The sequence below is a fragment of the Dermacentor andersoni genome, chromosome 7 (assembly GCF_023375885.2).
Source record: "Dermacentor andersoni chromosome 7, qqDerAnde1_hic_scaffold, whole genome shotgun sequence".
Classification (NCBI taxonomy): Eukaryota; Metazoa; Arthropoda; class Arachnida; order Ixodida; family Ixodidae; genus Dermacentor; species Dermacentor andersoni.
This window is the reverse complement of record NC_092820.1, coordinates 126,671,839-126,687,922: the sequence shown is the minus strand read 5'-3', so window position 1 is coordinate 126,687,922 and position 16,084 is coordinate 126,671,839. Positions and strand designations below refer to the sequence as shown.

The window sequence follows — 16,084 nt, the reverse complement described above, 5'->3', positions numbered from 1 at the left end:
GCTTTATATAAGAAAGGAGACAAAAAAGACGTCTCAAATTATAGACCAGTGTCGATACTGCCCGTATTTTCTAAAGGTTTCGAGAAAATAATCTGTAATCGACTATATCCTTTCTGTAACAAGCACGTGATAAAGAAATGCCAGTACGGATTTATAAAAAATAGATCAACAGAACTAGCTCTTCTCGACCAGAAAGAACATATATTGGAGAAATTTGAACAAAAACAATTTGTTCTTGGTGTTTTTGTTGATTTTACGCAAGCCTTTGATTACATAAATCATAAAATTTTATTTGACAAATTAAGTCACTATGGCATTCGTGGGCTTCCCCTGATGCTTCTGAAAAGTTATCTTTCGGAAAGACGTCAGTTCGTGCCGATGAATGAAATGGTATCTGACAGAAAGCAAAAAATCTCAGGAGTACCGCAGGGTAGCATTCTCGGGCCTTTGATCTTTAATTTATATATAAATGACATAGTCCATATATCTTCAGAAGATAAATTTATAATTTATGCTGACGACACTAGCATATTTGTTTCGTCTTCATCAGATGCCGAACTTTTTCATAAAGGTAATGCCATTTTAGAGGAACTAAGCACGTGGGCAGATAATAACCAATTAAAGATAAATACAAAAAAAACAAAGGCTGTGATGTATCATTCTATAGGCAGGAAGGTTTCAGCAGTACGTAACCTAGTTTATCGCTGCTCAGAGATAGAGCTAGTTAGGTCTATTAAAGTACTTGGTGTGCATTTTTTAGAATCACTGCAGTGGGATGAGCATATCAATGCGATATTACAAAAGTTAGGTGCAATAACGGGAATTCTGAACAGAAACCGCTACTTAATTCCGAAGTCAATAAGACTGTTAATCTATAACGCGCTCTTCGCTTCCTATCTAAACTATTGTCATTTGGTCTGGGGGACTACAACAAAATCGAATTTCTCGCGGCTATTAGTAATGCAAAAAAGAATTTTGAGAATAATTGAGAATGTGCCACTCCGGCATTCTACTGTGGAGATCTTTAAAAAATTTAAAATAATTAGAGTACAAGACACATATGAGCATAAATTATTGCGTGAATATCGCCTTAACTATGACTGTCATAATTCTATCTTGATGGGTTTGGTGAATATCCGTTTGAAGGAAGCATGATATGCCACTAGAACAACAGAAATATGGAATGTTCCATATTGTCACACTGGCTATAGTCGGCAAATGCTCCAAAACAAACTTCCACGACTACTAAATGATTTTAATAAAAAACAAATCGATATTCGCTAAGCAACATTATCTGACTTGTACACATTCTTTCTAGCCTAACATTGACCACTAGAACTGTTTACGATTGCTATTTAATTATATTGTTTCAATGTCACTATTACTGAGCGTACATTGTTATGAAATGTGCTGTCATTCAATGCTGAGGTGAAGTAAAGTATGTTAACGAATGATGCCCTACGTAGGACAGTAACTAATGTGTTTAATTCTATGTTTTTGTCAAGGTTTATGGCAATTTTGTGCTTAATATGATGGTTTTGTAAAAGTGTACGACCATGTGAACAGGACGTGTGTGCCTCTGCTGTTGTCTTTGCCAGCGTGGGGGCGAAGGACTCCCTCAAGCCATCCTTGAATGGCTTTTCCCTTCGCCTCCCATCACATGTATATGTGATAAACCAATAAAGAATCAATCAATCAATCAATCAAACCTCTCGATGTCACCATGGCACAATCTGCCTCTGACATCGTCCACCTCACAAGACTAAAGCCATATTACATGAACCCAGCAAGCACAGAGACGGCGCCTTCGAAGCCGGGGGGTCATGCTACCAGGCTCTGTCAGCGATGATGAACAGAGAGAAGGCGACGACGCTCGGTGTCGTTCACGTGGTTCGGTAGCCATCTTGAGTGACATCAGAAGCCTCCTTCTGTGCATAGCCTGTCAATCTATTATACGTGTGATATATATGTATATATATATATATATATATATATATATATATATATATATATATATATATATATATATATACATAGTTGGAGCATTATTCATACGCTTCATATTCTCCCCTGTACATGCTCAGTGATACATACTCAGTAGCACCGTTTCGGGGCCTGGTGGTGGGGTTCTCACTCGAGGGAATAAAGAAGAGACTGGCTGCCTAAACCTCGTCTCACAAGTGGTGGAGTGTGCGGTCCAGTTCCTTCGTCCTCTCGCTCCCGGTCTCTCTCCAGATTCACCTGCGCTACATCCCTGGAGCTCCGCTGGGGTCGCCGCCTCTACCAACTGCACTGAACCATGTCGCAAGACCATCAGACCAATACCACTACATCCACCTTGCCTGCTCCTGCGGGAACCACTTCTTGGACAGTCACCAACCCTGAGAAAGACCCACCGGTATTTGCTGGGCTTCCAGGTGACGACGTTGAAGACTGGTTGGAGCCATACGAGCGCGTGAGTGACTTTAACCACTGGAGCGAATCAACAAAACTTGCTCACGTCGCCTTCTACCTAACCGTCGTTGCGAAAACATGGTTTTACAATCATTAGCTGGGTTTCGTCAACTGGAGCACCTTTAACCAACTTAAGCCAGATTTTTGCGAACTCGTCTGTCCGCTCCGATATCGCCAAGAAGAAGCTTGCTGCGTGTGTTGAGCACTCGGGCGAGTCATACACTTCGTACATAGAAGACGTCCTCGCCCTCTGCCACCGCTTGAACACCTCGATGGCACAGAGTGACCGTGTACGCCGCCTGCTCAAGGGTATTGGGACTGTGGCATTCAATGCTCTTTTAGTGCTGAATCCCACCACCGTCGTAGACATAATCAGTACGTGTCAGCGTCTCGATGAGCTTCACATGCTCAGCCTACACCCTGACACATCTGATTTCAAGCCGTCCAATGACCGCAAGCTACGTGCCTTGATTCGCTCCATCGTCCATGAGGAACTGCATGCCCAAGCTTCGGCAAACCCTCTTGAGATCAATCTGATATCTCTTGGTGGCGGCCTACGCCATATTGTGAGGGAAGTGATAGCTGCCGTGACCTGCTCGCAAGTCCTGATCCCGCACCCTATCGCTACACCAACATATGCTCAGGTTGCCTCTATAGTGCCACCCTCCCAGCAGCCACCACAACAGGCACCTGCACCGCACGTGTCCCCGAATACCATCACTACAAGACAGCCACCTGATTCATCTTACAACACATGGAGCCCAGCTCGACCGGTTTGCTACTACTGCGGCATCCGTGGCCACATTTCAAGGTTTTGCCAACGCCGTCAGCAAGATGAAAGACGTGGCTATGACGGGTTTGAAAGGGATGAGTTTTATGGCCCTGTACCCCAACGTCGGCGTCCTTACTACGATTACTATCCACGACGTTCCCAATCTTTACAGGACTCCAACACTGCCGATTCATTGCGTTCCCCGCGTCGTCGCTCTCCATCACTGATGCGGCGCTCCTCTTTTCCTCTTCGACCGGCTACTTTGTCCTCCGATCACCGCCCGGGAAACTAAATACCGCAACTTCAGCAGGGAAAGCTGCCTCCTTTGGACAACGTGAAACTCCTCCGGAGCGCCAGTCAAATGTACTATTGGTGTGTGTTGAAGGTGTCCGAATCGAAGCCTTGGTTGACACAGGTGCATCGCTTTCCAGTATTAGTACTGACTTGTGTTCTCAATTGCTAAAAGTTAAGACACCGTATAATGGCCCTCCCCTTCCTTGTGCTAATGCAGTTCATGTTCAGCCCGCCGGTATTTGCACTGCGCGTGTTTTCATTGATGGCATCCTTCACCACATTCAGTTGGTCGTGCTGTCTTCGTGTACCTACGCGATGATATTGGGATGGGACTTCTTGTCCTCCGCCTCAGCTTTCATCTCTTGCCGTCAGCGAATTCATCTGACGGACACTGAATCTTCATCCGCAATCGATGCTCATAGCCTACGTCTGGTCACGTCTACCGACTGTTTCACTCCCGTGGGCAATGAACATATTCTCACACTGACTTCCGACACTATTATTAATTATGATGTGTTCCTTGCGCCGAGCGGTCAATGCATATGTGGTGGGCTTAGCGTTACTCCTAGCCTGGTGCGGTTTCAGGACGGTAGAGCGTTCGTCGTTATTGGTAACCCTACTTCTTCGCCAGTTGTGCTCTCCCAGGGCACTACTGTGACTTGCGTTACTGACACCGAACCTGTTTCGCTGGTACCGCTTCACAACGAATCACCACCTTTGTCTACCACAACTGATTATCATACTCCTGCCGCTGCTTTAAAGGCCGCGATAAATCCTGATTTGACCGCTGCGCAGAAAGAAGACCTTTTGGAACTCCTGCACCAACACAGCGCCTTATTTGACGTTCACTCCATGCTTCTGGGGTGCACTTCCATCGCAGTGCATCGCATCCAAACCGAAGGCAGTTCGATTGTACGCCGCCGCCCGTATCGCGTGTCTTCCGCAGAACGGAAAATCATTGCGGATAACGTTGATGACATGCTCAAACGAGACATCATTCGGCCATCGTCCAGTTCGTGGTCGTCTCCTGTTGTCTTGGTTCGCAAGAAAGACGGCTCTGTACGCTTTTGCGTCGATTATCGAGCGCTTAATAGGATCACGCGCAAAGACGTATATCCGATGCCAAGAATCGGCGACGACATTGACTCCCCCCAGGGTGCAGAATATTTCTCTAGTCTACACCTCCGATCCGGATACTGGCAGATCACCGTGCACGAAGTGGACGAGGACAAGACAGCCTTTGCAACACCAGACGGACTTTACGAGTTCAACGTCATGCCCTTCGGTTTATGCAATGCTCCTGCAACATTTGAACGCATGATCGACACGGTTTTACGTGGCCTTAAGTGGAAGACCTGTCTGTGCTATTTAGATGACATTGTTATTTTTTCTACAACTTTTCGTCAGCACCTTGAGCGTTTGGACGAAGTTTTTACATGTATTTCCAACGCTGGACTGCAACTCAATACAAAGAAATGCCATTTTGCCAGAAAAACATCAAAGTGTTGGGCCACCTCATCAGCAAAGATGGCGTTCGACCAGATCCCGACAAGGTTGCTGCCGTGCTTCATTTCCCTCGTTCTTGAAAATAACAAATAATTAAGAAGTTTTTTGGGCCTGGCATCCTACTTCCGAAGCTTCATCAGTCATTTTGCTGCCATGGTGTCGCCGCTCCACAAGTTGCACAAATACAAGAATACGATTTTGACGTTGTCTACAAGTCTGAGAAAAAGAATCAAGATGCCGACGCTCTCTCTCGCAGCCCCCTGCAACTATTACCTTGGAGTACATCTCTCCATTGCTCGCCGCTTGACGATGAGACGAAGTCTCTACTCTCGTTATTACCTCTAGCGGTTACTGGCACGTTATCTTCCAATCGCGTCACTCAGCTCGCCTCGTGTCAATGTTCTGATCCCTACTGCAACGGTATTATCCAACGCCTGCGCGGAACTACTTCTGCACCAAATGCCAGATTACGTCGACAACTGCGACTGTTTAAGCTCGACGACGATGTGCTGCACCGCTACATTTACAACTCCAACGGACACCGCTGGGTGCCTGTTCTTCCACGTTCGCTGCGTACACAAGTCCTTGAAGCCTTTCACTAAGGCCCTTCTGCTGGCCATTGGGGCTTCCACAAGACATACCAACGCGTTAGGAGCCGTTTCTTTTGGCCCTGCATGTCTACCTTTGTGGCCAAGTACGTCGCTTCGTGCGTCCAATGTCAACAGTCAACAAAGGAAACGGCCGACTTCGCCTCCTGCTGGGCTTTTACAGCCTATCCCATGTCCCGAGACACCTCTTGCCATCGTTGGGATAGACCTAGTCGGCCCAGTGACTTAGGCAATACATTCCTGTCAACAATGATCAAAGAAATACTCGGAGCCTGTGGCATGGCACAGTTCACAAGGCGACATATGCATATCACCCTCAAACAAATGGCTTAACCGAGCGTTTTCGTCGCACACTAGTAGCTATAATATCCATGTATATGCGGCCAAACCAGGACAACTGGGCCAAATATTTACCTTTTGTGACGTTTGCTCTGCACACCGCCATCCAACGAACTACGGGGTGCTCACCTTTCTACATAGTTTACGGCCGTTCACCAACATTCACCATCGACGCCGCTTTCTTCAATGCCCCAACGAATACCCCGGCCAGTATACCCGAGCAGTTCGTCTCGAGACTTGAGGAATGCCATCAACGTGCTCGTTTCAACACAGAAGTCAGTCAGCTAGATCGCAAGCAACGTTAGGACATCTCTCGTCGCGACGTCTCCTTTCATCCTGGAGACGAAGTGCTCTTATCGACGCCCATTCGTACGCCCGGTTTGTGTGAGAAGTTTGAATCCCGCTTCCTTGGACCCTACATTATTAATGAACAAACATCCCCCGTGAACTATCGCGTTACGCCCGTAGACGTTTCTTCAGACCATCGTTATCGTGATTCGGAGATTGCTTACGTTTCGCGCCTCAAACGATTCGTTCGGCTTTACCCTCCTGGCTAAGTCGCGGCCTGGCTGGCCGCTTGCGCGCGCGGGAAAATTATTGCGAGCATTATTCATACGCTTCATATTCTCACCTGCACATACTCATGATTTTTTGGGGCCTGGTGGTGGGGCTCTCACTGGAGGGAATGAAGAAGAGGCTGGCTGCCTAAACCTCGTCTCACAATATATATATATATATATATATATATATAATATCCTGCCAATGAAATCCGTTTATTATTCCAGTACTTAGGTTTCGGGTTGAAATTTGTGGGACAGCGCGGAAGCTTGAGAAGATGCTCAAGACAGACAGACAGACAGTGAACTTTATTTGATACTGAGGAGCTTCAGCGGGGAACTGAGAAAACACAGCCGACTTGTGCAACCTTTCAATATTATAGCACGTTTTCCAGAGCAGGTATTTTCTTCGAGCAGTTGCAATAAGAGTTTCAGAAGCTCTTTACTCGGTACAGACGTTACTAAACAACAGAAAATACTTCACCAGGACCATAGCAAAATACTCTTTGTCGCTGATTTTTCTTTTCCATTTCAGAACTATTTCTTCGAAACGAATCTCAGTGGTGTTGATATGGATTACACTGGTGAGCTGGCACGTTTATTTTGCGATACTAACACAATCATCAAAAACGCATTCATAATCGTCTAAATATAGATTACTAGTTCTGAATCATAGTAGCGTTAATTAAATTTCAGGGCCCTGACTTTTAACAAGTGAAAAGACCAGGCGATCATGAAGATAATGATGATGATGATTAAAAGAACGATATCACTACTGATATGCGAATAATATTCCTTGAGGTCCAGTACAACACGAATCCGTTAATGCCACAAAGCAAATGAAATCGAAAAGTAAATATTTTTCCAACAGCTTGCAAACAATGCGGATTGAATACCTTGGAAGAAAGTACCCTTAAATTGCTCCCTTGCTGAGCGGAATCAGACCCGGTGTTCGACGCTTCAGTAATCTCTGCCACAAATGCATCGGGTATGCTCGGATTGTCAAATAACGTCCTTCAGTCCAACGCTTTAGGCTGTTATCGAATGAAGGGTAAAGTAGACGGCTAAGCGGACAGCTGCCGTCTACTTTTTCAAATTCTCACGTCGACGTCAAAGTAGAAGGCTTCGAGAAGATAGCATCGGAGTCGAAAACGATGCAGGCTACTTGCGAGTCCAAACAATATGTCCGCTAACCAGGACGCTTGAAAACTCGACAGGAACGTTATCCGCGCACAAGAAAATGTAGATACGCTTTCCTATCCTCCTAATGCAAGTCACATAGCGTTTTATTGCGATAGCAATTGTATGCACACTACAAGCGCATATCTGCTGTCGGCGTCGGCGTCGCCGTCAGGTTCAGTAGGAAGGCCTAGGGCGATAAAATCGTCAAGTGAGTGCGAGTGAAAGCGGGCGAGGATGTGCCAGCGATCACGGCTAAATCTCGCGCACGAAAGGAAGGAAAGCGGGGAGGAAGAGCGCCGTATTTCATCTCGCGCGGCTTAGTAGGGTGGGCGCATTCTACACCGGACGGTTGCGAGCGCGCGCGCAGGCCGCTGGGCCTTGCAAACCATCTGCGACGCGGACAAGGTCCATCGTCGGTATGGAGAGGGGAGGGGGGTATCGTTTTACTCCAGGCAGCGCGGGCGGCAAGGCGCGCCGAGCGGGACCCCTCTATCCCGAGAGCAATCAACGACGACGAGAGAGTCCGCTATGCGCTGTGTTTTCGCTGTTAAATTGGCGCTGATGCGAGAGGGAGCGCTAAGGTCAATTCGGCCGCTGCTGCCGCCGCGCTTCCTAACAGCATCGTTTCGACAGCGGGTTTGCGAGGTTGTCGAGTGAGATGCTTGCTTTTCGCTTGTGCGCGCGTGAGAACCATGCTTTTCAATTTAGCTAGTATGCCTATTTTTTAAGCTTAAACGGCTGATGAAACTACCGTGCTTACTTTGTATAGCCATCCACCAATTTGCTATCGCAATAGATGCTTCGGTTTTCGAACGAGACTGTCACATTTTTTACAGTTTCGCAGGGGGAAAGACTTCAAATACAGAAGGAATGTGTCCTTTTCCCACCTTTTTTTTTTTTTGTCGCCGTGAGGTGGCCTCGCTTCGCAGAAGCTTCTTCCATATGTCTTACACACGGTAGGAAATGTGTTGCATTACTTTGCCTCGTCCGGTGGGCTCAACGGGACGAGCGTCTGGTTAACCTCCCTGTCTTTCCTCTCTTCTATGGCCTATTCCTCTCTTCTATGGCCTATTGTCTCTTCTGTCTTGAACCCTCGCTGTCTTTCTTTGGCTATCTGCTTAATTTCCGGTACTCGCCGGAATTGGAGCGCGCCCTTAGTGGGCCGCGCCATACAGGCACTTGGTATGTGCTTCCCTTTAATGCACCCCTCGCCAACTTGGCTAACTGAATATGCGTCACTGAGTGGGGAGCAAGTGAGGGAACAATTCGGAGCTTCCTCAGGCCACTCTGTTGCACAGCTTGCGCAGAAAGAAGTGTCACAGCACCTGGTTACACAAGTCATAAAGGCCGTCAAGTTCGGTGCAGCCTCGTTGCACTTGCCGCAACTGAACAATTGCTGCGGAAGTTACGAAATCGAGGCTCACGCGTGATCACTGTCTAATCACATTTCTTCCATGTCCGAAGCGCAACTTTCGGTACTGGTTTACCTTCGTTCGCCTTTCGTCCGGAGACTGAGCCAATCATACCCCAATTACACGCGCAGAAAGGCCGCAAATAGTACTGTCATGGCACGCTGACAGCGTAGCAAGTCAGGACGTACGCTATCGCGTACTGAACAGCAGCAAAAACAAAGACCCGCTCAAGGATTCTTGCTATGCATGAAATCTTGTGTGCTTACGTAACGTCTCGTTTAGGTAAGCTCACAAGGTAGCTCGTGGTGTCGCGAATAGCGCCGCGGCTCACACTCTTGCTAGTACGCCATCGAAAACCTTTTCTGTATACCTTCAGGGGCACCTACGCTCTCGCACCACAGCAGACGCTTCGCAAAGAGCTATAATAGGAGGCGAAGAGCGGCGAAGTCAGCTGTAAACTATAGCTTGCGGTAGGGTGAACGCCATTTCCATCGACGCCCTTATATCGGTGAGGGACGTCTCTCCACCGATGACCATGTAAACGGCCGAGAGAGCGAAAGAAAGCTATTCACGCTAAATAAAGAGAAGAAAACGTATAAAACTGCTTCTGTGGGATTTTCTTGCTAAAGAAAGTGTTCATATAAGATATATTTCCCGAGTAAAAAAAGAAGCAATTCCTGGTGACTCTAAAAACGTTAAAAATATTTGCTTAAGTTGTGCTAATGTGGGCTGCAGCATTTAGTTTGTTCTTCTGATTGCTTAACAAGAACTGCGGAAGGGAAGGTGTGGCTGCAGGTCCAACGAGCACTTTAGTATCTACATGAGGCGAAGGTTTTGGTGAAGTGGTTAATAAATATGCGATATATTTGCTCATTTCGTTTCGGCCTCACTGGCGTAAAAAATAGAAAGAAAAAATACTGGCGTGTGTGCCTGTCCTCCCGCGCACTCGTACTACGCAACAGGACAGCCCTTACCCTGCCTGATATGTCTCATTTTTTCTTCCTTATTTTGAACCTACCGCTCAGGGGCCGTATAACGTAAAACTATTCCAATATGTTTTTATTCCAATTTCCGGACGTCAACATTTCGTAACCGCCCACGCAAGCATCGGGCGGTCACCCAGAGTGTTGTCTGAACAAACCAATCAAATGCTCCCCTCATTCATAGGGGGTCGCTTTTGTCTGCTTGAGAAGCGAATAACCTTGCCTGCACTGACCGGCTTGGCTTATCTAATTGGCTCACAAGAGGCGAGGAGCATGCTCAAGTGGAGAGGGATTCGATGGGGCCGAGCCAGCGCACTGAATATCGATAACCGCATGAAAAGGGTGGTGCCGGCGTGGACGATTGGTCCGCTTTTTCTTACTTAGCTTGCAGTGGCTCGTCGACAATCGCGATGGCATGCAACCGAAGCTTAAGAATGGGGCTAAAACGGATGCTCAGCAAAGAAGAGTTGGCAGAACGAGGTCGTAAACGTGCTGAAAGTTCTCGAAAACGTGACATGGCCACGCAACAAGTTTTATTACACGCAAATAAACCTATGCTCTCCGGCAGGTGCGAGTAGCAAGTGCAGGAGCGATCAGCGGCAGCCACCTTTACTCCTTTCAGAATGGGGCTATCCAAAGAAAATTCAGTTTTGTTCAAAATGTTAATGTATGTTTAACGCGTACGCGTCACTTTGACGCAGAATGGTTTTGCGGTTTTGTGACGTCGCGTCAGAGGCAGGTTAAGTGGGTGCAGCCGGAAAACTTTTGACCAATAGCCGAGGGTTAATGGCAAAAAGGCCTCGAATCACAAATAACTATTTTTGTTTTGTTCGGTCAAATTGTGCGTAATCACTGTGGACACGTCACATCAGATGGGGAGCTATCGCGGTTTTCGTGACGTCGCGTGACAGAGAGGTGAAGTAGGGGTGGTCGGAAAACCTTTTTGACCAATTGCGGTGGGCAGATTGCAGAACTGGAATAGAAAAGTTTCGACTAGTTTTAGGTTATAGAGCCCCAGTACACTTCCAATGCCCCGTTGTGGGTACGTGCCATAGTACGGAAATCGTCATCATCATTATCAGTGCACGGCGATCATATAGCAAAGAAGTAGTTAGAAATTACATAGAAGTATACTAGCAGATGTGATTTAATGATTAGGAAAATAGCCGTAAAAACGCTGGAAAGGTTTGCTTTATGGAATGAATTGTGCTCTTGATAAACTAAGCTTGTTTCAGTGGTGATATTTGGGTATCGTTTGTTTTGTCACTGAGTAACTCCCTAGTGAACGACGCAAGCAGCCAGGGAGACTACACAGGCTGTAAAGGCTGCAGTGCTGCTCTGCTTGCTAGCTAGGGGGTCGTAAATCAACATCACCACCCAACCAGCCGGCAGCCAGAATCAGAAAAAATATATGGTGGGATTCGCAAAGGTAGTTTTGCCTTGAAGTCGCCTTGATGCTGTTGTGAACCATTGTGGTATCGCAACTAACCTCGATGGCACTAACCAGACTTGCGCACTGTACGAGACAGTGATCCGGTTTAAACCGCAAGGTGAGATAAACCTTGATGTGTCTATAGTTCAAGAAACCCTTAAATGCGCGATCCCATATTGTACAGCTTCTGAAGAGTTTGTATTGTTGTTTTTATGCAGCAACGGCTAAGGCAGACAGAAATTTCGATCGGATGTGCTAAATTTGTTTTTGGTTGACTGGCCATGACTTTTACAACTGAAGTGTATTTCGAAGTGAGTGCCCCACACCACGCGTGCTGCTTCACAAACGCGTGTTCACTCATGAACTGTCTTGAATGCTATTGATCTGAAGGAACAGAAATTGAAATCGATTAAAGCACATTTTCATCCACACTCATAGGCAATCCTACTGGTTTTTCGATCACAAGTTACTACTCTTGAAATCCGTTGCCCGGCCAAGAGTAGTACACGTACTGGGATAGGTTTCTAAAGATAGGGCCAGAATAGATAACGTACAGTGACTATCTTTAGCGTCCCTTCATGTGGTGAAGTAGCGTGAGGGTTTTCTCACCTCAATCAGAATGTCTGCTAACATACTCCTAACATGAAATAATGTGTCTTTCCGGTGCAGATGCAAAGCTCTGGATTTATTGTCCTGAGGACAAGTACATCCTGACATCAGTTCACTTTTACGATCTAAGTGGACCAGATCCCAACAATAAAGTAAGTTAGAAAAAATTAGTTCGGCTAAGTACTATAGAAAGGTTACGTACGCTGTTGGCCACTGTTTGTCAGCACTTCTGTCTCCGTCGGCTGACAGACTTGCGCGAACGAGCTAATTCGGGCCAGACATAGGGCTCCATGCAGTTCAGCTGTGATGTGCTAATGCGGCATCTGCCAAATGTTATTAGTGGAACGGATAACGTCTATCAGGCTTGCATGTAACGAATTACACAAACTTAAATACATGAACAATTACATATGTGCTATTCTTGTGACTGATCGATTACTGTCTTTACTGAGCAACTATCACGCTAATTCAATTACATTTTTGTGAGCAGTAAAATCCACATAACGCGTTATTATACCGACAAAATGCGCTTGTTATAGGAAACGCTGCTTTGCGTACTTGGATTTGGCGGGGGCAATTGACGAAAGACTGCGTCAGTGTCACGCGGACGGCCATGCTCAGACACGATTAAAAGCTGTGTGCTTAGTAATTCTTTCATGATAAACCACCGCCATGGGTGGGCAGTGGGCTTGAACTGTCGAGCAGTGGCTCGATAGTGACAGCCACTTGTGACCTCCAAAGGTGGAAGTCACCTGGTGACGATTATTCGAGCTTGTCAGTACCCGTACAGTGGGAGCGCATTCACCAAGATCCGGCAACAATACAGAGACGTGCTTCTTAAAGAACCTAATTGCCTGCATCTTGGCACTCAGTAACGACAAGCTTGTGCACTAGCTTCTATTGCGTTACAACACAACACTCCCGCGTGCGCATAAGGGGAGTTAACAGTGCCACTGGTGGAGTCTTGGCAAGAGAGAATATGACGGACGAAAAATTAGAAAAGGAATTCTTAGTGAATTGGAACAACATCTAAGGGCTTGTAATGGACGTGCCAATAAAGCTGTGCTAGCTCGTTATATATACAGGATCTGTGCAACGTAGTGAAGGTTGCGAGGACAGTAATGGAACTACATTTTGCAATGACGTAATTACAACTGTAGTAGGCTACGTTGTTTTTCTGTAACGAGCAAACGTGTCGTTATGATGAAAATGTACCCGCCGTGGTTGCTCAGTGGCTATGGTGTTGGGCTGCTGAGCACGAGGTCGCGGGATTGAATCCCGGCCACGGCGGCCGCATTTCGGTGGGGCGAAATGCGAAAACACCCGTGTACTTAGATTTAGGTGCACGTTAAAGAACCCCAGATGGTCGAAATTTCCGGAGTCCTCCACTACGGCGTGCCTCATAATCAGAAAGAGGTTTTGGCACGTAAAACCTCATAATTTAATGATGAAAATGTCTCGTGATAAACTGATCTACTTCAATGCTGAGAACATCAGACACGAAGAATAGCGAGGGCAACCCACCGATACCTTTCTCACAGATTACAGTACACTTATTACTGTAGTTACGACACTGACTTGCAGTAAAATGTTTCGCGCCCTCAAGGGTTCTGGCTTTTGCCATGGCTAACAATCTTACCGGCATAGTGTGCAATAAAATTGTTCAACGGAACCGAAAAGTCAGGCGGAGACCACTTCAATATGAATATTGTTGATATTATTACAATTAGCACTGAAGCAATGCAGTGACAGACCGTATTGCTACCGCAGATGTGCGTTGTGTATGAGGTGTGTGGAACCACATTCTTCTGACTTACTCGTCAACAGGTCGCGTCATTCGACGGCACTGCCACGAAGTGTGTGCGAATAGATATTCAGGAAAATTTCTCTGAATGGATGTGACGCGGGTTCGATACCGTTAAAGCAGTGTAGAAATATCATGCTACAGTTTTGATATCGCACAAGGTTTGCCATTCTAAATGGCCCAGAGTTACCCAAGTTGGCGACAAAGAGGTTCGTTCAAAAGCTGCACACAGTCAGGGGCGCACACCCAGTGTCACAAGCTGACATATAAAGAAGCCTTATTGAAGCCCGGCGCATCTCAGTGGATCACACCCCGGCGACCCAAGTAATTGTTCAAGATGTTCACTGAAAAGCTTCGCATACCCATAGGCACATACCGATTGCTCCAAGTTGGCGTGAAAAAGATTTATTAAAGATCGCGTACATACTTTGTGTCACGTATCCGGTTCCGCATCCTCAGTCACTTATATCGACGTCAAAGAGGTCCGTTGGAGGGCGGCGCATAGGTACGCATACCACATACTATCTCACTCAATTAGATTCGGCTGTTGCTTTTGAACTCTGTTCATTCAGCCCAGCAGCCCAATGCTTTAACCGTGGGACCATGGCCTGCCCAGTAGTCCAGGTTGGTGGCAGAATTTTCGAGCACAATGTGGCCGGCATTGTGGCGGGTGGCATGGTGCGTAAATTGAAATTACGCCATCTGACGACAATCATGTGGTCGGCACGTGATAAGCGTGGGTTGGGCAGCGTCTTATGTGTATCGGTTCTCTTCTTCCTAGTGGTGACGTACTTGCCATTGCCTGGTGGCTTGTCAGCGGGCGAGCTCGATAACTCGGTCGGCGGCGGTAGCGCTTCAAGGGCTCCTTGCTACGCGGCCGCCATGGTAGAATTCTTCATGTCTGTTGCTCACAATTTTCTTCTCGTTGGCCCCTTGAAGAGCCGTGTGCGCGATCGTTGGTGTGCCGTGCGCTCGCGAAGCTCGGCGAGCGCACGGCACACACGGACGCCCCCTCCGCAACCACAGGCAAGATGGTTTGTGCCCTGAGCCTACCACAAGGCTTAAGGCTCGCTCACACGTCGTCGGTGCAAAAGGTGTCGTAAAATTCTCAAAAGGCGGTCCTTACAGGCGAGACTGACATTCGCAGATGCAACACACTTAGCTGAATCCGATGTGCATGGTTTGGATCACGTGTCCAGGTTTGTGACACTACGCATAGGCGAAGTTGTCAGAGCTAGATGCGGACACGTCCACACTGACCGGCGACTACAGCCAGCCGGTACTTACACTGGCTAACTGCCCTGTCCTTCCTCCCCTTTTGTCTCTCTCTCCTATGAATTACGAAAGAAAAAGCATTAATGTTTATTTGAAAGCCGCTGAGCCGTCCTTCGAGCTACGAACTCCTTGCGGGAAAGCTCATGCGTTGATACGCTCGCCATGCTTTCATTTGGCCTTACCGAGGCGCAGTTGGAACGCAGGCCAGAGCTTGCGCGGACAAGGAAGGCACGGATAACACAAGCTTCCGAGGGCGAGAGTGAGGGTGACGTGCTGTCGCGGCCCTGTCCATTCACCCAAAAGCGCGGCAGCAGGTTGTGACCTACGCCTGCTCTGCTCGGTCGAGGCCCGACGCAGCAAGCGCGAGCCAGCGCCAAGAGGGCGCCTTGACGCCGCAGGCAATAGAAAGTTAGGTGCCGCTTCGCTCCTACTGACGATTTTCGCTCAAGAGCCACTTAACACTTTAGCAGAAAAAATATATTTTTTCTTTCAATACATGCTCACGTACGACCCACTAGCAGACCTCGCGGAAGCGCGTTTTCAGCGTTAGATTGCACAGCCTCTCCACTGAAAAGCGTAAGAGAGAAGCCTGCCGCCTACATACCTTATACATGAGCGTTTTGGCGCTCGCAGTCCGGTATTATATTTCTCATAGTGATCACCGGATAAATGCTACTAAGTATGTTACCACTTGGTCTGTGTGTGCTGATTTTACTCAAACCCCCATAATGGGCCCGCGCAACATTGTTAAAAAGTCGTTTAAAGTTTCCGCAGTGCAGCGCCGTATAAACCCGCGTCGCCGGAGTTCCTGAAGCTCCCCAGCCCGACCCTTTTGTGCAGCGGCCGACAAATGCACG

The 16,084-nt window shown here is 47.3% G+C and overlaps 1 protein-coding gene across 2 annotated transcripts in view; it reads left to right on the top strand.

Annotated features, from left to right (window-relative positions):
* The window catches only part of LOC129384279 (uncharacterized), an 86,346-nt gene that overhangs the window by 46,435 nt on the left and 23,827 nt on the right, over nt 1-16,084 (top strand). For both annotated transcript variants that reach the window (XM_072289328.1, XM_072289327.1), the window contains exons 4-5: nt 7,066-7,114; nt 12,209-12,300. In XM_072289328.1, the coding sequence (XP_072145429.1) occupies nt 7,066-7,114; nt 12,209-12,300 (141 nt within the window). The remainder of the gene's footprint in view (nt 1-7,065; nt 7,115-12,208; nt 12,301-16,084) is intronic.